Consider the following 24,276-nt stretch of genomic DNA (forward strand, 5'->3'; position numbering starts at 1 on the left):
TCATAAAATCCAGCAACAGATTTTAAAATATTTATAAAGTTCTTGTGAACTATTGTGTTTGTATTAAATTTTCATAGTCATTCAAACTTTATGCCTATTTCTATATGTAATATACATGTGTTTATATGTGTAATGGGAGAAGGCCTTAGTAAGTTGCAATAACTTGTGCCTAATCCCTTTTCCTTAATTGAAATAAAATATGTTTAAAGTAAAGTAAAAGTCTGATACATTTTTTCGCGTCTTTCTCCTTAGGGAAATTACGGTATATATTGCTTCCATTCGGAACACTACAAGGACATTCGGAAATTTCGCGCACGCGCACCTGACCGTTAATCCAGTACCGGCGAACAAGGTGAGTTCACTGCAACCTTCGTTGAAATATGAAAAGTACAATAAGTACGATTTAATTTATCTTTTTAACGATGATATTTGTCACTTAATTGCGTATTTGCATGAATGATTCGACTAATGATGCATTTATGTTGGAATTAACATCGAAATTTGAAGTTGCATTTCCAACAAACAAATCACGCAGTGTGTTCGTGTCATTCTTTCCTTTGATGTTTTTAATGGATTTTATTTTTTACCGCTATTGTGAAATGACAACTTAAACTTTCCTTGAAATATTAGCTTCAAAATGCCACTGAAGCTTGATATGAATAAAGGAATCGTGCATACTTGTCTGAAGCCCTTGCATCCTAGCCAAGATTAGCATCACGACGACCTTGCGCGAGCATGTCAAGGACATTGTAGGTCTTTTGACGGACAAGGCACGTATACATAGTGAACTGCCAACCTTCATTACCTACATTTATAAATAACTGAGTTGAGGTGTGTTACTTTATCTACACATTGTTTGTGAATTGCTTAATCAGCACAGCGACCCGTAGACTCATACGCGCGGACTAAACGTGTTGAAGCCAGATCATCGGGAAGTCTAGCCACATTTGCATTATTTATCATAAAAGTAACAGAAATTTACCTGATGATCTGCAATTCAATATGAACGATGTATTCAAGCCTTGATTTTTTAACCACCAAGTAGACACCAGACACTACTATAAAAATATCTTTAGAAAAGGTGACCAAAATTGACGGGATTATCCAGATAAATATAGCAGATTTACTAGGCCTAGCCTTTGTTTGAATTTTAAATGGTTTACAGTACTGAAGACCTGCTGCCAGGGGCAATTTAGAATAACACTCTTTTCCTTTTAAGTTGATATTGTGCAATATGATGTTAATGTACATTTAAATTAGTTACAGGGTAAACTAAAATGTATATTATAGTGATTTGAACGGTTGTCAACTTGTCATAGAAGCAGAAATGGTATTTATCACAGATCATGATATGAACAATCAATTAAGAAAAAAAAATCAGTTGCTGGGATAAAATGTGATAGTAAATATTAACCAGTATTCTATTGCCTCCATGGCGGATCAAAGCCAGGGCCTCAGACTTACCAGACTAAAAGTAAAACCCTTATAATATTGAATAGCTAAAGAGCAAGAAATTCTCCCAAGCCGAGTCTGTAGAAGCAACTAGTTTTTACTGGAGTTACATAAAGGACTATTATTTTTATACAATCGGGCATTCACATTTTACCGGAACCCTTACCTGTAGCTCTTAATGATAAATACCCAGGATGCTTGTATATTTATATCAGTTTATATTTTTTCAGATTTGTGACAGCAGTACCATTAACCAAACCTCAACCAAACACCCAACATGTCTGATATCAAAGTAGGAATCAACGGGTAAGTTCATGGGATTGTAGTTTAAGTGAGCAGAGATTACTTCAGATATAGAAGTTGTTTAATCCATCACCTATAAAATGTTGCCACAAATGCTCAATAAAGAATCAGTGATCTTACATTTTAGTACTTTTTCTTGATGATACTGTTCTTGTGGGAATTGACTACATTTTGAGAATTTATAAATTACACTACTGTGAAGGAAACTTCTTTTAGTGTCCTGATTGTTTATGTTTTATCTCATAGTAATAATGGAAACATATTTTAAAAAGTGTTTTTTGGTGTGAAATATCCAAATGTCATAGATGATTTAGTTGACTTTATTGGGTTATAATGTGACTTGTATTTTATACCCCTCCAGATTTGGCCGTATTGGCCGTCTTGTGATGCGTGCTGCCCTAGATAAACAAATGAACGTTGTTGCAATCAACGATCCGTTCATTGATTTGGAATACATGGTAAGGTTTTTAATCTCCTTCCTTTTTTTTTTGCAGTGGATTGGTTTATAATGCAAATTTAGAATTCAGAAATTTGATGATTTTGATTAGTTTTAACCAATGTTATTTCTGTCGGTGCTAATTTGGGATAAAATATTTCGAGGCTGTGTGCCTACTGTTCTAAACCTGTTTTATTATCTTGCATGAGATGAAAAGTCACGGAAGCAAGACTATCAAGTTTTGTGTTTGTCCCATTGCTCAGAATGACATACAATCCAATTTTAATCCTTATATAATTTGGTCACTTCGTGAACATTTTGGAGTTTGCTTTAAACTGGCTATAATGACAAAGTGTGACAGGCAATACATACAATTAAAAGTAATTCTTATCATTCTGGAACCAATATTTAACCTTTTATTATATTACCATGCTTCATTGTGATAAGTATCACTTCTTTCTTGAAATTGATGGTATTGTAATAGGATTATTTTGTTTTGTTCATTTTTATGCTTATCCTCCTCACAGGTATATATGATGAAGTACGATTCCACACACGGTCGCTGTACCTACACTGTGGATTATGATAAAGATAACAAAAAACTCATCGTAAATGGACAAAAGATCGCCGTCTTTGCAGAGTGAGTACAAAATACACTTGGCTTATTCTGGTGTGAAATGTAAACTAGTCTGCTGTTTTGGCTAAAGAGTAAAATTTCTACTGGTGACAAGACAAGTGTGTTAGCTAAAATATCATCCTGACAACTTTTCCCAGTTAAAGTTAGTTGCCCAGTATCTAAATAATTGCCCATTATCTAAGATTAACAATTTCCTAATTATTCCATTGGTCCCATTTTTGGGTTCCAAGCATCGTCTGATATCCACGATGGATTATACTTCGCTATGCTACACTTATCACCCATGGGTCAGCTCAGTGAAAAACATTCATTTTGATTAAATACACACTTTCCAATCAGAATTTCAGCTATCGGATTGAAAGTAACACATGTATATGCTTTATAGAAGCTGTATATCCAAAACAGAGATGGCGATTATCTTCAGAAATATGTTTCAGAAAAAAAATCAACAGGTTTCAATCATATCGTTTAGACCCTTTAGTTCGACAGTTCGGACCGCTAAGTCATATGGTTTACTTCCGACACAATGTTGCTTATTGACTCACAAATTACACCCAGAACACATTGCTGTAGTAAGTGCACAGCTTAATTTCACTATTTATTCGTACACATAAGATTAGAATTGGTAGACTTGTTATTGTCAGTGCTTAATAACAAACATTGTTTTGGTTGTAGACGTGATCCAGCTGCTATTGGTTGGGGTGACTCTGGTGCAGACTATGTTGTAGAATCAACAGGTGTCTTCACAACATTGGAAAAGGCTGCCGTAAGTACATTTCATTGTTAAAACTTCTCAATTCTAAAATAAGGTACATGTACAATCCATGAACCATATTACTGATTTGTTAATCCTTCCTTACCATGATATCGCATAGGTGGTATATTGCATGTAATCTGCAAGTTTTTTCAAGTCATACAAAACTATGTTGCTAGTCGTGGCCTGTCTAAACATCCTATCACACAGTCTGGCGCACTGGGTAAAGTATACACACAAAGGGGTTTATCAGGTGGTTGATAGGGGACATGGATTGCTTTATCAATACCCAGTATACTTATTTAACAACTATTCTATATCAGTATTTATTATACCCCCCGCAACGAAGTTAGGGGGGTATACTGGAATCAGGTTGTCCGTCCGTCCATCCGTCTGTAGACACAACGATGTACCAGCTACTCCTCCTAAACTACTGATCTGATTTCAACGAAACTTTTCGACAATAATCCTTATACATTGTAGATGTGCGTAATCTATATAACATCATAATTTTTTGGTTACCATGGTAACCAGGGCACAATACTTAGTTTTTTGGTCGAGTTTGTAGATGCAACGATGTACCGGCTACTCCTCCTAAACTACTTATCCGATTTCAACGGAACTTCATGACAATAACCCTTATACATTGTAGATGTGCGTAATCTATATAACATCGTAATTGTTTGGTTACCATGGTAACCAGGGCACAAAACTTTGTTTTTTGGTCTACTCCTCTTATGGTTACTATAGTAACCAGGGCACAGAACTTAGTTTTTTCATGACAATAATCCTTATACATTGTAGGTGTGCGTAATCTATATCACGTCGTAATTCTTTGGTTACCATGGTAACCAGGGCACAAAACTTAGTTTTTTGGGCGAGTTTGACGCAATGATGTACCGGCTACTTCTCCTCAACTACTTATCTGATTTCAACGAAACTTCATGACAATAATCCTTATACATTGTAGATGTGCGTAATCTATATCACGTCGTAAATTTTTGAATAAATCCCATTCACACTTTACCTTTCTCATACAACCTTTTTAATTTTTCTTTGTTATAAATTGATCAATTGAAAAGATTTTCTCGTCTGAAATCATTTCATAATGTCATGTACAACATTTTATTCATAATATAGATAAAAAAAGAATTAGGGTAACCAAGAAAACTGAATATCACTAAGTGAGATTTAACTGTATATCTTGTTTATTGTATAAATGAACACATAGTAACGATGGGGGTTGTAGGAGCGGGGGGTATGAGTTGGCCCTCTGGACGACAGTTCTAGTTGCATTTTTGCCAGTGAAATATAGAAATTTATATAATAAAATATAAGTTTTTTCGGTTTTGACTTTTCCAATTGAAGCAAAGATAGATAATAAAATCTGTTATTTTGCTGAATTTTTTAAATAGTCTGACTAGTTTTTGACAAAATACTCCCTTGATGTTAGGTATTCATGCACAGATTTTCCGATAACAGCAGAAAATGCTAAAATTGTGTTGATCATTACTTACAAAATTGTGCTGTCAAGTTGACGTGGAGCAATGTCACATAGAGATAACATCATAAATTATGTTACTGATTCCCACACTTTTTCTACTATTAATTTTTTCGATGTTTTTGATTTTGTTTTAAAGCATATAAAATGCAATAAAAAGAAAATATAATGGTTTCACGTTTAAGATAACATATATATTTCACTCGTATGACAGTCTTGTTTTACCTTTGTTTCTAACATTTATATGCAGTGGCTTTGTGTTACAGGCTCATCAGAAAGGAGGGGCCAAGAAAGTCATTATTTCTGCACCATCTGCTGATGCACCTATGTTTGTCATGGGAGTCAACCACAAAAGTTATCAAAACAGTATGAATATTGTCAGGTAAACTGCCTTCATATTAATTCTGCACATCCAAAAAATGAATTTTTCATATCCCTTCTTCAGGGGTCATTAGTAATATCTTTGGGGATTGTTTGGGAGCTTTCTTGCATTTCATAAAAATGACTGAACAAAGAAGTGCAGTACGGTATTGGTAAGCTCATGTAAAGTGAACTGCAGTTTATGGTATGCTACGTTTTAGGGGACAATTATTATCAAGGGGGGATTATTTCAGGATAAAATCAGTACCTAGATGTTGTTGGCTAGTAATGAATCAATATTTTGATGTTGGGACAATGTCTTCAATTCTGCAATGCATGAAACCTATTGCACTTGTTTATTGAACAAAGATTTCCTCGTAGTAACATATTTACGATATTCCATAGTATCATATTTTAGATATTCCACCGTAACATATTTTTGATATTCCACAGTAACATATTTTAGATATTCCACAGTAACATATTTTAGATATTCCACAGTAACATATTTTAGATATTCCACAGTAACATATTTTAGATATTCCATAGTAACATATTTCAGATATTCCACAGTAACATATTTTGGATATTCAACAGTAACATATTTTGGATATTCCATAGTAACATATTTTAGATATTCCACAGTAACATATTTTAGATATTCCACAGTAACATATTTTAGATATTCAACAGTAACATATTTTAGATATTCCACAGTAACATATTTTTGATCTTCCTCAGTAACATATTTTAGATATTCCACAGTGTCATATTTTAGATCTTCCTCAGTATCATATTTTAGATATTCCACAGTAACATATTTTAGATATTCCACAGTAACATATTTTAGATATTCCACAGTAACATATTTTAGATCTTCCATTGTAACATATAAATCTTCCACAGTAACATATTTTAGATATTCCATTGTATTATATTTTAGATCTTCCTCAGTAACATATTTTAGATATTCCACAGTAACATATTTTTGATCTTCCTCAGTAACATATTTTATGTATTCCATAGTAACATATTTTAGATATTCCACAGTAACATATTTTCGGTGGTATTGGTTTTTCACAGCAATGCTTCCTGCACTACCAACTGCTTGGCTCCTCTTGCCAAGGTGATCAACGATAAGTTTGGTATTGTGGAGGGTTTGATGACCACCGTACATGCCATCACAGCCACACAAAAGACAGTGGATGGTCCTAGTGGCAAGGACTGGCGTAGTGGACGTGGAGCTTTCCAGAATATCATTCCATCCTCCACAGGCGCTGCCAAGGCTGTCGGCAAGGTCATTCCAGAACTTAATGGGTATGTTAAGATTAAGAATTAAATCATGAATTTTGCAATTGTGTCCATAGACACAGAAAAATAAAATGGCAAATATTGCATAAAATAGATGAGTATAAAAGGATGGTCAAGGGTCAAAATTGGTGTGAGCCATCATGTAGAGTTACAATTCACATCATAAAACTGATTGGCAGGCCACTCCATGAAAATTAGAGATGTGTCAAAACAAAAACACATCAGATAATGTTAATTTTATTCTTATCAGTATTTTTGGGAAGATATAAAATGTATATATATCTTTTACTGATCCTGAAAGGATATTATGATCCATTTAGTTTTTAACATAATGCTGAATTTGTAACATGATTATATACTTCGCTGATGTAAATGATTCGTTCCGAATGGTTAAGGATGAAACTGCCACTCTAGATTTATGTTCCTAAAAGTTTTAGTTATAACCGACAGTTTAATACCTGTCAAGGGTCTGGGGTGACTAAACTGGTGTTAGCATTGACTGTCCATTCATAAGCTGATGAATATTTCTCCAATCCATTTGAAATTGTGTGAATTTGTAGGATTGTTGATATCAATGTGGAAGTTACACACTGTTTTACTAAAATATGTTTTGAATTCCTACAGAAAACTGACTGGAATGGCTTTCCGTGTCCCTGTTCCGGATGTGTCTGTTGTTGACTTGACCTGCCGACTAAAAAATGGTGTAAGTTGATTTCTATTCCCCTGCTAGTGAAACTGGGGAAACTCTGTTTCCTCTCTGTCTGTCTTGTATATATGTATATAGCGCCAAAGTAAGTAAGAGCTCAAGCAGTTTCATTCTTTGAAGGACTTTGATCAAACTTCACTACAAGGCATATCCTTACTTTATTTTCTAGGCTACCTACGATGAAATCAAAGCTGCCATCAAGAGTGCAGCTGATGGAGATCTGAACGGATTCCTTGGCTACACCGAGGATAAAGTGGTGTCACAAGATTTCTGTGGGGATTCAAGGAGCAGTATCTTTGATGCTAATGCTGGAATTGCACTCAACAACAACTTTGTCAAATTAATCTCCTGGTATGTAATGACTTAATCATTTAAACATTTGACTATGATGCAAGGAATTGGGGGGTGGGGGGGAAGCTTGGGTGATGATTCTTAGATGTTAACTCAGTATTTTCTTATCTAAGAATTTATAGGGAATCTAATTTAAATTTTGATGGGATTTTCTCTTGATCAAAACTTTTTATCCGTATCTAGTCTCAGATGTCACATGAACTTCGAAGCTTGACTTTCTTTCATTTCTTGAGTTGCAGTATTATGCAATGATTTTTTAGAGAGTTTATTGCCCTTGTCTCTCCGATTTCTGGCAATGTTATGATACATAGTTGCTGTTTTTTAAGCAATTCCATTTGACAGTTCTTAATGTCACTTTAGTATAGGGCAAGTGTTAACTGTTCACATTTGGTACTCTTGTTAGATTACCACGTCCTTAAATGACCCTGGCTGTTAATAGGACGTTAAAAAAAAACAAAAAAAAACACACAAAAAAAGAGATGATCAAATTTACCATAGCAAAAAATGCTCTGCTTCAAAATTTGCTTTTACTTCATACTCAGGTAACTGATTTGATCTTTATTTACAGGTATGACAACGAGTTCGGATACAGTTGCCGTGTTGTTGATCTGATCAAGCACATGAAAAGTTGTGAATGAGAATGTTCTATTTGACGCTGGTAGATACGTTTACACCTGTATTATAAGAACTTTGAACTGGTCGTTACTTCACTTCTTAATTTGTCAGTAACAATTCATCCATACTTGATTTCCTTGAAAAACTACCTGTGTATATTACACGCTGCATGGATCCTTGCTGATTTGCTCAGAAATCCAGCTTATATATTTATTTACAATCCTCTGTCATAGTTTTTAAACTGATTGTAAAACAGTCTGACTGGCTTGATGGAACAAGACTCAAAAATGTTTGGTCTGTTCTGACATTTTCGTGTTTAGCCTGGTCACCATCAGTCATTTTAAACTCATTTAATATTTTATCCCCCAGTGTACAGGAAGTGCTAGGCAAAAAAAGTGCTAAGTTTTACATTAATGTAACTTGAGATTATATATTGTTAGAAGTGTTGAATACACCAGGAAAGATAACTCCAAAAGGATTCTGGTGCAATGACACATGTTGGTGTGTATTAGTGTTGAAAATAAAATGGTCTGTCACAGCCTGGTTGTCTAGTTCTTCTTTAAAGAATCATAAATTTCATAACCAGGAAAACTCCAGCTTTGAAAGTCTTTCATTTCACATATATGTATTGTTACATCCATCTTGTACTGAAATATATAGACTACCGTGTGATAAATCACCTTGTGATAAGGATGATACCATTTCCTGGTATGTTACACTCTTGTACTGAAGAACAAACAACAATACAATGTACTTCATTCAAACAAATGTAAAAATATAGATATAGGATGTTCATACTCCTAACAGGAGTGTTTCCGAGTTAAAATGATTGAAAATATTTAGCTCAAAATTTTTTGTAAGGGAAAAATGAAGCTTGTGTAATGCAATACTTTACCTAAGGGAGAAAACTTGACAGAATTACACAAAATCATTATTGTTGAACTTCCATAGTGACAACAACATGTTCATGTGCCCATCCACAGGAACCAGAGCATTCATTTGGGCATACTGTATATAGCACATTTTCTGGCGCTTTGGTGGCTAAATGTAGATTAAAATTCGGTAAAAATGATCCTCGTCGGAGTTAAGTAACAAATTCTCAGGTCCCTGTGAGCTACTAGTGAGGCATGGTATTTTGAAGCATTGTGAAATGAATCGGGCACAAAATACCATTATAGTGAATGGAAGTGAGTTGTGGTTCATTTAACCATTATGGTGGGGCAGGGGGATTCAAATTACCATCGCCTTGGTAAAATGAAGCACTCTGCCCACCCTAAATTTCCTGACCCTCTGACATATTTCTTGTGATTGTGTTTAAAGGAATGAATCGAGGTAAAAAATTATTTGGTGGAAAAAAGTTAATTGGTCAGAAAACTGAGAAGGAAGCACCCCTAGGTGGGTGGGATTAAAATTTATAGAAATGATGGGGCTGACCCAACAGGGGCCAAAAGGGGTCCATTTGGCAATATTGATACTATATGTAAAGACTTATTCTTTGGAATTGAGCAGTGTATAACTGATATTTCAGTGGTAATATCCCTAGATGGCTGGGATTAAAATCTAATATACAATGATTGGGCTGACTCTCAGAGAGGTTTGACATGGCAGCCTTGGTGGCCATTTTGTAACATGATTGCGCAATCATAGTTTACCTGAACAACACCTATTTCAAACTTTTTCTCAAGAGTCACCAATGGAATTCAGTTCTAACTTAGCTGAAATGATTTCAAGATGGTCCTGACCAAGTGTTGTTATGTTTTGGCTCAGTGCGGAATCCAAGATGGCAGCCATGGCCAAAAGTGCCACTAGGAGTCAGATGACCGTTACGGCCCATGGGCCTCTTGTCATATTAGAATTTAAAGTATTACTCTTTTAATACCATACCATTACACTTTATACCTTACAGTATTATTGAAGTCACACGTTTTTCACGTATCGTACAATAGTACATACACACTACTGCCATACCCGTCCGTTATTATCATACAATTATATTAAGTATTACACTTTTAACGCCCTACCACTACACTTTATACCACACAGTAATAATGAAGTACAATGAAACAGTTGAGATCTCCACTCCATAACCATATACACAGGGGCTTGGCATATGTACATATATATATGGACTATCATTTGGAAAATCGTGCCAAGCCCCTGTGACCATATATAGCATTGTTAGACTTAAAAAAGAAGCAATTAACAAATTGAAAAAATATCAACCAGGTGAGCGATACAGGCCCTCTGCGCCTCTTGTTTAATGACACAATGGCAATTTGAGTCGTTTTAGGGTCGACAGAAAAGTACTTCACTTTATCATTGTTTCATCTTTTGTTGAAGAAAACAATCTAGCAGAGTGATTAAAAATTGATTGAAGACAAAATAAAAGGGGGCGTCACTTTACCATATGGGAAGGAGGGGGGGGGGGGGGGGGGGGTTACTTTGTGTAACACTTTACCATGGGTTCTGCTTTACCATTACCAGCATTAAAAGAAGAATCGTCATTCTGCTTTGGTTGTTGATACAGGGACAGTGTTCAACTTGCATATGACCAATTTATACACAATATATAGTGGTATTTCACTGAAACGTCATAGGCACGTTGGAGTTTGAAATATTCTTACTAAAAATGAGTTGCCTTAAAATAAGAGACTGGCGATAAATGCATACTACGAGGTAGATTCTAGCCTAGTGATATTGGTGAGGTGAACCAGATGACGCGTCGGACCACGTGACCACCTAGCTCATTAAAATTTTTCAGCCAGCAGCAATAAACAGCTTTGTAAGGCGAGGTGGAAACCTGTGTCAGCCAACATTTATGGGGTCGGGCTAACAGAAAATGGAGAAATACCTACCCTATGTGTCGAAAACCCTTTACAAGTTACAACTCAAATCATTTGGTGTTTGACGCATTATTTGTCATAAAAATAAATGTTGGGAATAGTTGCCAAAAGAAGGTGAACAAATTCAGTGTCATACAATTATAAAAAAAAGTAGGCTGTTCGTATCCCGTAAGAACTTTTAAAAATTGCTGCATTGTCAGCCGATTTATTATCTGACGTTATTTTGCAGACTTCTACCTCCTATTTCTAAGCATCTTTTGAGGAATTGTTTCTTATTTCACGAACTCCCCGACAGATGTTAACTACTGACGGAGAGTTTGGTGCTTGTTTGGTGTCTGGTGGTTCTGTTGTCATCTGAACCCCAACTGTCATTTGAGATTATGACTTAACCCAGATTTGACCTATATTTGTATGGTGACGTCATCAATGAAGTAGAAGACGCTTACTCTATCGGTTACCTGGTCTTATTCTTGTATTTGTTCTTGAGTCTTCATGCAAATCTATACTTTCGTTAGTATTCTGCCCTAATTCAAACAATTTTGAGTTTTGATTATGGTTTTGTTTTTATCTGCACCCATGTTGAAGTGGAAGGCATTCCTTAGCAGCTTCAAAGCCTTCACAGCAGTTCACTTTATTAGCAGTTTTTTTAATAGTTCGTTAAGTAAATTCAGCAGGTCATATTAAATAGGACTGTTAATCTTTTGTTGTTCATTGGAATCTTTAGTTGTCCCTTATCAGTAATTAGGCAATTTTTAGACAATTATTAAACAGTTTTTATGCAGTTCCTTGTCCGGAAAATCTTAATGAGTACTCGCAGCACTTTCTGTATCTCACGGAGGCAGTTACGTCCTTGACTATCGGATGTTACTCGTTGCTGTATAGACCCGGGGCACAAAACAGGTGGATGTTATATATATATAGGCCCTATTTGAATTATTTCACTAAATACTTATAAACCCATATTTTTGTAAAAAAAAAAAAAAAAAAAAACTTATGTAAAAGTATTTTATTATATTTAGTAATTAACCTTCTTGGTCTCTCTCAGTCGTTCTCCCACTACATTCTCAGCATTATTCTGATCTATCAGAGTTACTTCCCTTCGTTTAACTCTGAGCTTGACAGCCGATCGGGGCCGAGTAAGCGGGCTGAAGTTAGCAGCGGATTCGTTATTCGTTATTGGGGATTCGAATAACGAATCCGCTGCCAGCAGCGGATTGGGGATTCGAATTGGGGATTCAGTTTTTTAGGTTTAAATTATGTTTCTTTTTATTGACATTTTGACGATTGGATTCAAATAACAAATCCGTTTCAGCCGTGGATTAGAGATTCACTTACATATAAGTATTTTTCTTATTATATGTGATTCGGGATATCGAATAACGAATCCGCTGCCAGCAGCGGATTGGGGATTCAGTTCTTTAGGTTTAAATTATGTTTCTTTTTATTGACATTTTGACGATTGGATTCAAATAACAAATCCGTTTCAGCCGTGGATTAGAGATTCACTTACATATAAGTATTTTTCTTATTACATGTGATTCGGGATATCGAATAACGAATCCGCTGCCACTAGTTCTTTACTGTTCCAGCTCCAAATTAACTAAACTTTTCGATGTGACCTGACAGGTGACGATCAACACGAGGACACCGAAGACATGTACAGTAACGTTAACATATATGGTCATTATCAAGAAAACATCGATTTATTGTCAACCATGAATAATTCGAAGTCCCGCTGTTTCGAAGTTTTTCTGTTAGTCCCTTGAACTTCGAAGTTTGACTGTATAAAATTTCACATACTTTTACGTAAAAATAAACAAACATCACAATCTGAAAATTTAGCATTAAATTAGTACCGATGAAGTCCATACGACTCCTGTAACACCTTTTAACGTTTGTGGACCATATTACATCCATTATTTGACTAGTTGTCACTTTTTGCTGGCTTCTTATTATTTTTTTTTATCGGGTCGATATATAAGTTGCGCTTGGTTACTTTACAGATACCAACTGTTTGGGTACACCGTGAACACACATGGACATTTCAAATGCTACTATCTAAGAAACGGCTTCTGGTTCCAGTATGATGGCCTCCGTGTACCGGAAATATCACCCGATACCGGAAGTAGAAATGAAGGAATGATGGAGCATGTCATATTAGTGAGGAAGGCCTGATGGGGGTATACCGATCAAAATATTTTAAATTAAGGAAAATATTTTGTTACAGGGATAGATGTTTTCATTGAAATAAAACCAAATCACATCTAGAAACTGGTTGTTCCTCTGTTTAATTATTCCATGATATAGAGAAACGATTTCGTTAATCAATATACTAATGTAACAAGTTACTCTGATATAAGACCAGATCAATAAATGTGTTCTGTGTGTTTTAAAGTGGGGTTATTAACTCATAGGTTATCCTCTCTAGGGAGCTGGAACAGTAAGGAACTAGTGGCAGCGGATTCGTTATTCGAATCCCCAATCCGCTGCTGGCAGCGGATTCGTTATTCGATATCCCGAATCACATATAATAAGAAAAATACTTATATGTAAGTGAATCTCTAATCCACGGCTGAAACGGATTTGTTATTTGAATCCAATCGTCAAAATGTCAATAAAAAGAAACATAATTTAAACCTAAAAAACTGAATCCCCAATCCGCTGCCCAATAACGAATAACGAATCCGCTGCTAACTTCAGCCCGCTGGCCGAGTATGCATAGCAGCGACTGACGTACATGGCTCTCTCCCCCCCCCCCCCCCCCCCCCCCCCCCAAAAAAAAAAAAAAAAACCACCATATTAAATTGGATCCGTCAATTAGGAATTAGGACCATCGTCTCAACGATCTATACCCCAATTCCATTTTTTGCAATTCCATTATTGTGCAATGTTTTCAACTAAAGAAACCACTAAATTCCGATTACCACTGAAATATGGATCCAATAATATTGTGGTAATAACCAAAGTTGTATATCGAACTGGTAATATTAAACGATCTGGTCGTAGTTATTTAATTTATGACCAAGTGGTGTAGCAATAATTAAACAAACGACCTTGAGATAGTAATTTAATATCAACTACGGAATATACAGAAATGTTCTAGTTAATTACCACAAATGTATTGACAGCTTACAGTAAATTTTATCAGTCTATATACCAAGACAATGACTTTCATGAGAAAAGCACCAACGACAGAAACTTTATCTTTGCATGTGCTCTCATTAATCTGTATACAGCAAACCGACGGATTGGTTTGTTCATCTAAAAACTTTAAAAAAAAAACAAAAAAAAACGATAGAAGTATGTTTATGATTTTGATAATCTATTTATATACAAGAGCACGTGGTGATATGCGTGACTAGCCTATATTATCAATTACTCTACTTGGCGAAAAATCAACACCTATTGTTCATGAATTGAATACAATACGTCTCGTTTTATTAAATAAGTTATAGTTTAATTGTAACATCCATGTATTACGGCTAGGTAAAGCCTCCGAAGTCACAAAACTCGTGCTTATAGTACAAAACTACTGCAAGCTCCTACATAGCGACAGACAGTGTCGGCAATTGTGAAATATATTTCTAGTATTGATTTCAAGGTCGCCATCTTTTTTTCGTGTTTGTTGGTTTTTCATCATTTCGTAACTAAAAACAAAGTATGTTGTGTAATGAGTAACATAACGTCCTTGAGAAAGCAGCTTGTTTGTTGTATTTTTTAGTATATACGTTCTATATCACTATATGATGTGTTTAGAAAGCATAATTAAACCCAATTTTTTACATAGTAATATATTTATGTGTATGTATACATGACATCGTGCCAAGGTTTAGCTCAGGTTCTAACTGCACAGCCTATTACTCATAGATAGAATACATTACATAATTCAATGAGCTCTCTGTCATCCATAAATAGATCAAAATACGATATCCGTTCAACCCTGCTATTGAACATTGCTATCGGACATTGAACACCTACGTTAAATAGTTTCAACACAAAGCTCAGAAACAAATGTTTTGTTTGTGTTTGTTTGTTTTGTGTTTTTTAATTATGATCTTTTATGACAAACCTTAGCAACACCGCAGCCGATAACTATTCCATCTTTTAACGAGAATGTCATTTATTTGGGAGAGAAGAAGTTTAATGAATGACAGAGATAAGTACACAATTTTGAAATATTGAATGTAGAATTTTGACAACAAATTGTTTCATTTCGACATTCACAGCTTAACCTATATCTTGACATATAGACTTAAAATCTAGCAAACGATATTTATGAATTGGTTTTTTTTTTTTGGCGGTATTGAAGATTATGTCAAACTACGGAAATAATCGTACATAATTGTATGTGAATAGCACTATTCAACACGAATTCAGCAATAAATGTTCTGCGTGATTGTGACATACATCGGTTTCGTCCTTATACGAGTCGTCAGGGGTAGTTTTGGAATTTCAAAACTTCAGTCGTTTCTCAAACCGACAATCACTACCACAGATATATAATTAATAAGTATTAAATTATAACAATTACATTATATAGCTGTTTTGTCTTTCTGATTCCTCAGTAATAATAGGAACAAAGCGTGTAAGATGGGAGGCTAATTCATAATTTGGATAAACAGATAGTTTTGGAAAATGTGTGCTTACCTCTTATCGAACGGAGTATTTTTAACCAGTTTGGTAAATTTGGACATTGGGTTATTTTGAAAGAATATTGATTGTATGACTTTAACCCATGCAACTGTTTGTAAGAATTTAAACGATCCGAGAAGATTTACGTCAAACATTGGATACTAAACCTTGCAATACTTACATATATCTATCTCAAATGCCTGAACGATCCACTCATGAGATAAGCACCTTTAAAAACCACTAAAGAATACCTAAATAATAACGAACATATAGTTCCATAAAAAAATCGGCACAACTAGGACAAGCTGTTAACAGAAATATACATTTGATTAGAGACCCTTTAACAAGTACAGTACAAGGAGAATAGAAATACAATTTGTAAGTGTTCTGGGGCATAAACGCCTTCTGCTTCATCGACGACATCTAGGTCAAATCCGCAGGCCACATTCTCAGAATAAGAACTAGTTTGGTGACAACGTAACCACCAGGTAGATCTATATCAACAATCATCGAGCATGTCTGACTTAATATCACATTCACACGAAAAATAAACTATTTCTTAAGGAGATCATTGATGTGCATAAAATAGACGTTTTTACCAAACAATGAAAAATAGTGTAGCGCACAGCTGTCTTGTTCTTATTGGACCTTGGTCAATAATGTGAATAATTTCAATTGATGTCAGTCACCCAATAATTCACTTATAAAGATTGAAAAAAATACTTCCACATTTCAAGACAAATTTAGCGTTAGATACGGTAGGATTGACAATAAATTAAACTGCATCATATACATATATTACGTATTTCTACGATTCGTCCGGGATGCCAAACTTCTATGCTGTTGATACTTTAGAGGTGACTGAGGAAAAGGTCAAAAAATATTAAAATTAAAATGGGTAAATGCAATATTCCTATATGGTGTTTGAAGTCGTTAAATGATAAGGTCCTGTACATAATATTCCACGACAAACCAACTTCTTTCTAGTTAGTTTTTGACATGCTTGTGTCTCGCCAATGTAAATATTTTAATTTGAAACGGTAAGTAACATGGCTATGATAGGCAAAGAAACAAGAAAGAATGCTTTGATTTTAAAGGCAGATTTATTACAAGTTTTATTACACTTTTCCAATGATATTTGTTGTATAAACAAACATTAGTTGTTTTACGAACCGTAAACAAAATGGTAGCACCTATAATAATGAGATATAAAAAATAATCACGATTCAAATAAATTAATGAAATAAATATATACATATATGTAAATAGATAATGAATGAATAAATAAATAAACTTTCACAAAGTAAATGAAATATTGCGCTATTCCGTTTTCTAACAAACGACAATGACAAGTTATACTCTCAAGTGTGTATGTTATATACATAAACTGCTGTGATGGGTATTATACAGAATGTAATGCAACGACAGTAAAAATAAAAAGCAATATTGGCAATCATGTAATAAGATTATGTAATATTTATGACGACGACTGCTGTCAGAAAGTTATGATAAAAATGCTGTTTTCACGAATTTCTATTAAATGTCTTAGTTGTGTGAGTGACAGAATATTTTCATTCCCTTTAATTCCATGTAGAATTTATGAAACCGGTCACCAATTTGTCTTCATTTTCGGTAAAGTAAAAACTTGTTAGGCCTATTTAATTAATAATTTTAGGTGAATTTGAAACTTATGTAAGATTATCTGACTAATATGTATCATTTATTCGCATACTTACTCTTGTTTTTAATTGCAACACGGGATCACACTCACATACTGTCGACACACCTTGTACAACATATCCTAGCGAATTTACATTCTCACATTATTTCATTCAACAAACTAATTTAACGGGTCAATACAGGCCCTCTGAACGACAATGTTCATGGATGAAGAAATGCTGCAGTTTCAGCTGTTTTCCTTTCAGAGTAAGCTCTATCGGTAGATTGAAATATTGACTGATCCCGAAGTATGTCTTGTTTGATGGCATGATATGTACGGGTTCTCGACACTAATCATGAATATTCAGTAAAATAACACTTTCTTGTTCATACCTAAAAGTTTTCACAAATTTAAGGAACTTTCTATTGTCTGTACTTCATGAGTTTCTGAATAAATTCGATATGGCGACCTGCAGACATTATTTTCACAAACTGGAATCGGTATTGTTCCATAGAAGTTAAATCCTTCCTTTTCGTTTTTTGGTAGTTCGTCTAGTGAAGAACCACAAGGCCAACCGTCCGATTTCCTCCGTTTCAGAAAAATGTCGTTCTTTCTTTTATAACATAAAAAAATCATATTTGTATTAATGACGAATGTTAATATGCACTTGACCATCACGAAATTCTATATCTACTTGACCATGACGATGTTGAAGCTGGGTTGTGTCGTCACGGGTCTGTGTAAATGATGATCGTGTCCTTGCCATGCATAACTCCCCATCAACCCACGATTGCGACGAGCATTGGGATGAACAACGCGTTTATTTTCTGTTTTGTCTGTCGTTTCTTTTTTCTTAGAAAGTCTATCCACCATGTTGCCGATATCACGGACCGACATCTTTTTATTTCCGGTAAATCGCGTGCGTTTTGGAGTTTGAATAATGTTATCGTCTGGTCGAATATTCTCTTGCTGTGGTACCTGACGTCGCTGCGATTTTGAAGCTTGAACTTTCTCCTCGGCGTTTATATTTTCTCGTATACTCGGTCGTGGAGTTTTCGGTTTAGAGAGTCTGCTTACAAGTGTATCTATTTCCTGTTTACTTACTCCTTCAATGCCAAGATATTTTCTACTCAAACCGGAAACTGGAAGAAGAGGACGAGGACTTACGGTGAGTTTCGGAGCGAGATTGACATGAGGAAGTCCAATTTCCAAATAATTCATGATGAAGTGTTTCCAGATTTTGCGTTTCTCTCTAAAATGTTTGTACTTCTGTTTCAACTATTATCCAAGGGTTGTTTATATCATAAGTAGAGCCCCTTCTAAGAGTTACAGACTCCTTCTGTGAAGTCGTTCGTTCTCAGGGCACTGACGATGTGAGTAGCGAACACAGACACTCCGTGTACTTTAAGAGTTTGGAACGACCTTCACATTGGTCATTTTCACGCGGATACGGTATTCTTCCATCTGATTGGCTGATCCGAAATTTGAAACCAGTGCCCCTTGAACTGATCATCCAATGATTAAAAAACAAAAGAAAATAATTCTATTGCCATTTAAAAGACCGGACGTTCAAAGATTTGTCAACTAAGAATTGACAAATACATTCATATATTTCAAAATATCTCGTTAGATTACCCTTCAAATGGAATATAAATACAACCATTTAATTATTTGTATGTTTGTGTCTATAAACATAAAAAATATATAATGAAGAAGTTCTCAGCTGCTGTAACGGCAAGGCGAGAAAAAACCATTCTGGGTTGAGAGCGATAACCACCATTTCCTTAAGTACGTGACAGGTCCTGTTTCTGCTGGGTTTCCATAATGTTTAATCTAAATCAAAGCTTTTGTTTCACAAATACAATCGCTGATCTGGTCCTTATCTTATTAATTTATGAACAAATAATCAAAGATAGTTAATCATAAATTTACCTTGTTTGAATGAAAAAGAATACACAAAAAATAGCAACATGCTGTATTTAAAAACAAATTATCAAGATTTTCCCATGCAGGTAACACAAATTACCAGGTAAGTAGAATATGTACAATAATCAAGCTATTGAAGTGTATTCAATTGTAGAAATAGTTTACAGAAATAAGTTCTGACCATCCCAGTGCACTATGATATACTGATATTTCTGACTCAGATCGAAGCTAAACAGTTAAACCTCTGTAAACCAGCGTAAAGATAACCAACGAGAAATCAACAGTAAAAATTCATAGACTTTTTCCCCATACAGAACATAATATAGTAGTCTAAAGATATCATTAACCGGAAAATAACAAAACAAAAACCTTTATAGACCGGATTTTTATCATACAGAACAGAATATAGCTGTCTAAAGATATCATATACAGGAAAATAACAAAACAAAAACGTTTATAGACCGGATTTTTATCATACAGAACAGAATATAGTAGTCTAAAGGTATCATAAACAGGAAAATAACAACAAAACCTTCATAGACCGGATTTTTACCATACAGAACAGAATATAGCTGTCTAAAGATATCATATACAGGAAAATAACAACAAAAACCTTTATAGGCCGGATTTTTACCGTACAGACTATAGCTGTCTAAAGGTATCATAAATACTTCTTTATAAACCAGAATTTTACTATACAGAGCAGAAAGAAAGAGCATAAAGATATCACAAGGGGGACACAACAGATTCTTTATAGGACAGAAATTTACTATACAGGGCAGAGCATAATACATGAAGCCACATTGTACAAAAGACAAACATAATATTAACATCTTTCATTATAGAATGGATTACACACCTTTTCAGCAGAGACAAACAAGATATTTAACACCTTTAAAATGGATTAAACTGCATGAACCATGCAGCTGTTATATGGCCCAACCGTGATGCTAGTCACTACTGTAGAGTTAGTAATTTTCGCGGTGATCTAATTTCCCAATATTCACGTTCATTATATGTTGCTCGAAAATTAATACCCACCGAAAATTTATATGTACAGACAAATACATAAAAGTATTTACTGCAATCCATATCCATTAACAAGCAGAAATTATTTTATGGTTCCAAATTATAGACTGAACAGTACTCGATCTTTCTTTTTACCATCAACTTTACTTCCTTAAAACAGTTTAAACTTGGAAACAAGATCATCGGCTTCTCTATCCAGTAAATCGCCAAAATGCACTTTCTTTCTACAGTTTTAGGGAAAGAAAGTTGAATATTTTGCATACTAAGCTGATGTAGAATTGTAGTTGATCTTTTCAGAGTAAATATAACTGAAACTTCTGAGTGTTCTTGTGGAAATCCCTGTGAGAATGCCTATTATTTCTTTTTTACATGTCCTCATTATATACAAAGACGTATCCTTTCTCTCTAATTTAGACAATTTAAATCAGGAGGTTGTCACTCATTTAGACTTACTGCTCAAAGGTTTCGGTAATGATATGATATACATCTTTTTGGTTTGGTTTAAACAGTATTTATTTGTTCAAAAGGATAACAAGACAATACATAAACAGAGAATCACAGAGAATTTGGAAAGTGCTTATGTACTTAATATTAATCCGTCTTCTCTTTTTTGTGACAGGCATGATAAAAGGAAAAGATGTCATGGTGAGCCACAGACATACATCTTGTGTGTATATGGCTCAACATGACTCCAGGACCGAAGGTAAGTGTTGTAAAATCAACAGAGAATAGGTAACACGGTCTTTTTGAATTATTTGTAAAAATAAATGGTATTAATTGTGATCACATAATGCTAATTCTCAATTTATATCCTATGTATTGTGGAGAAGGCCTTAGTAATGTTGTAATAACGTGTGCCTAATCCTTTATGCTTTTGAAGCAAATAAAATATGTTTAAATCATGCCGAATGTTGACAAGAAATATTATCCTCGCGAATTTTACAAGGAAATAATCTAAATAGGTCGAAAGGAAAGTCCTAATCGGAATGGAGAGGTGCGATATCGGCATTTTATTAATGAGAACCGAACACTGGGTAAAATACGAATGACTCTAATCAATGTATATTTTTGCTTTGTTTATTTATAAGTATACGTTTGCTAATTTCATTAATCAGAACCGATTATTGGGTAAATGGTTAGACTATGTATACGAATGACTCTAATCAATGTATATTTTTGCTTTGTTTATTTATAATTGTACGTTTGTTAATTTTATTAATCAGAACCGAACCGATTATTGGGTAAATGGTTAGACTACGTCTACGAATGACTGCAATCAATGTTTGTTTTTGCTTTGTTTATTTATAATAAAACGTTTGTACATATAACAGTAGGTCCCTTGTTCTGCCGATACTAGCAAGGACAACACCTGTCATGATTAACTACACAACTGTTACAGTACAAACTGTAGGTGTCACATTCCAACATTGTTACGATAAGATTTTGTAAAATCATAGCAGACCATCTTCTTTTTCTGCATTGTTTTAGAGTGATAAGACCTTTGTTTGGTCCTCAAGCGATGACAATTGTTGACAATAGTTGATAGTTTGGGGTATAAGTTACCTGTGTGTAGTACTGATTCGTGGGAGAGATGATACCGTGACACAAAACATGACGATAAGAAGAGTTTAAGATGTCAACACCCTAATGTAGACCCTAGTGCTGCCAGAATCTGTTAAAGGGGCAAGGACAACAGACGTGTTTTATGTTTTTTAATGCATCTGTTTTATGGTTTGTTGTAATATTGAAACAAAATAACTGGTGGGTGGTTTAAGTATGAGGTCTTTTATCAAATTTTACCTTGATTGCGTCGATAAACATATATTTGAAATTATATAACATAAAAGCTAATTTCTTACGTAAGCTTTGACCTCACTATTTTACTTTATCAATGAACTTTGCCAAATCAAACAAATGTGCTATTTCTAGCTGTACTCTAATTGTTTTATTTTGCATTTTTATCGTGCAAAACAATTGGTATTTCCAACTAAGAACTACACTTATCTATTAGTAAAGTTATTGTCTCACTGTCTGTTGTTTTCAATTAATTCAACTATTCAGAGTAGAAAATGTAAAGGATGTGTATTCTCTAGGAAAATATATACATGAAGCTATTAAATTAAACCAATCATTGATGTTATGATGTCTCATTCTCTATATGTTATGTTCTGTTGTATACGCCATGCTGTAGTTTATGTATTTCATGTACAATGTTTTTGTGACTGATAGGCCGTACGGCCGAAAATAATAAAAGAATTGAAATTGAAAAAAAAATGTTAATAATATCCGTGATTTCATATAGTGTCTGTCTTAACTGCCTGTTTATTATATCAATTAGTTAATGTAGTATCAAGTTTTAATTGATAATTAAGTTATTAATTATTTCATATAGTATCACTTTTTAATTTACCATTAATGTCATCAATAAGTGCATATTGTATTTGTTTTAATGGCCCGTTGGTTATATCAACTGGTAGATAAAAGTGCCTGTTATAACTTGTCCGCTAATAATATTAATTGGTTCATAAAAGTGCCAGTTTTAATTGCCCTTTAATGATAATTAATAAAAATTAATTAATTCAAGGATTAAACTTACATAAAACCTCACGATATACTTTTTTGAAATATAAACCATCATTACTATTCTCTTATTCAAGTATATTTAACACTATAAAAAGTGCAAACAATATAATTATTTTATCATTTAGGGGTTTTGAAATTTCGTTTTCTCCAAACTTATGATCAATACGTATTAAAATGGAAGTTGATGAATATACGAAATAGCCTATTATATATGTCAGTATGGTTTGGAATAGCACTACAGTTAAAGGTGAACCAATTCCCTATATGACTATATGATATACCTTAAACATGACTAAGAGTTAGCTCTTTGAGATGGTATCAAATTTTAAGCAGAATAGTACGTAACATGTATTGTAACATACGTCACAACTGTTATCTCTCTTGTTAAAATCCTGATTTAGTATGACGAGGGTATTTTGGACATTGACATGAACAATCGCGAAGAGTTACTCAGTTAAACTCTTATTATTTAGCATTGGCATTTCAATTAAGAAAATATTGATAAATGTTTTCAGAGAGTAAAAGTGACAATAACGTAAAAAGTCTTTTTGTCAGCGTGTTATGTTCAATATAATTAAATTGTGCATTTTGCGAAATAGAGTTGTTTAATGTATCACTATATGTGTTTATCATTCTGTTATCTTAAATTTGAATATTTATTTTTGATTCTATAAAAAAATTTCATTTTTAACATGTATTAATTTACTTAAACTTTTTTCATCTAATTACATGTTTTTGGTTGCTTTATATTATATGGATGTTTTATGTTCATTATGTATTGATTATTTTTTATGGTTTTGGTTTGTTTGTTTTTGTCTGTTTTGTTGTTGTTGTTGTTTTTATTTTTTACATTTTAAAATTTGAAGGGATTTTATATCCGGGTTTACGTCTCCAGGATATATTTTTGTACTTTTGTATCGGTCATGAGTTTTTCCTGATGTACAGGAAGTTTTGGGTATATCGGCCACATTCCACCACAGAATCCGGTATCATTACCTATAACCCATCCTGGTCTTTAATTCTATAACAACTATCCTATAGGTGATTTCTAACCCATCGCTCCCAATTTACCAATATAAAATCCGTATACCTATAAAAGAGTCAAACAATGACTCATATTGTTTTGGTGAAAGCCTCAACAGATACCCGAAATTTACATCTATGTCAGGTATAACTA

At 34.1% G+C, this 24,276-nt stretch overlaps 1 protein-coding gene across 2 annotated transcripts; it reads left to right on the plus strand.

Annotated features, from left to right (window-relative positions):
- The first annotated feature begins 282 nt into the window (after nucleotides 1-282).
- On the plus strand, nucleotides 283-8,965 carry LOC117344884 (glyceraldehyde-3-phosphate dehydrogenase-like). 2 transcript variants are annotated; one of them, XM_033907751.1, is made up of 10 exons: nucleotides 283-352; nucleotides 1,683-1,758; nucleotides 2,117-2,213; nucleotides 2,719-2,831; nucleotides 3,504-3,594; nucleotides 5,350-5,465; nucleotides 6,527-6,760; nucleotides 7,379-7,457; nucleotides 7,630-7,811; nucleotides 8,380-8,965. In XM_033907751.1, exons 2-10 carry the CDS (start codon nucleotides 1,730-1,732, stop codon nucleotides 8,447-8,449), a joined length of 1,011 nt encoding a protein of 336 aa, XP_033763642.1. In that variant the 5' UTR covers nucleotides 283-352; nucleotides 1,683-1,729; the 3' UTR covers nucleotides 8,450-8,965. The 2 variants fall into 2 exon arrangements, with proteins under 2 accessions (XP_033763642.1, XP_033763643.1); XM_033907752.1 differs by lacking the exon at nucleotides 283-352 and adding an exon at nucleotides 749-770.
- The last annotated feature ends 15,311 nt before the right edge of the window (nucleotides 8,966-24,276 follow it).

The sequence above is a fragment of the Pecten maximus genome, chromosome 16 (assembly GCF_902652985.1).
Source record: "Pecten maximus chromosome 16, xPecMax1.1, whole genome shotgun sequence".
NCBI lineage: Eukaryota > Metazoa > Mollusca > Bivalvia > Pectinida > Pectinidae > Pecten > Pecten maximus.

Bases quoted from the DNA above. Each gene is read 5' to 3' on its own strand.
- LOC117344884 (XM_033907751.1), top strand. From the start codon at position 1,730: ATGTCTGATATCAAAGTAGGAATCAACGG. The intron at 2,832-3,503 runs GTGAGTACAAAA...TTTTGGTTGTAG, and splicing joins AAGATCGCCGTCTTTGCAGA to ACGTGATCCAGCTGCTATTG. The intron at 5,466-6,526 runs GTAAACTGCCTT...GGTTTTTCACAG, and splicing joins AACAGTATGAATATTGTCAG to CAATGCTTCCTGCACTACCA.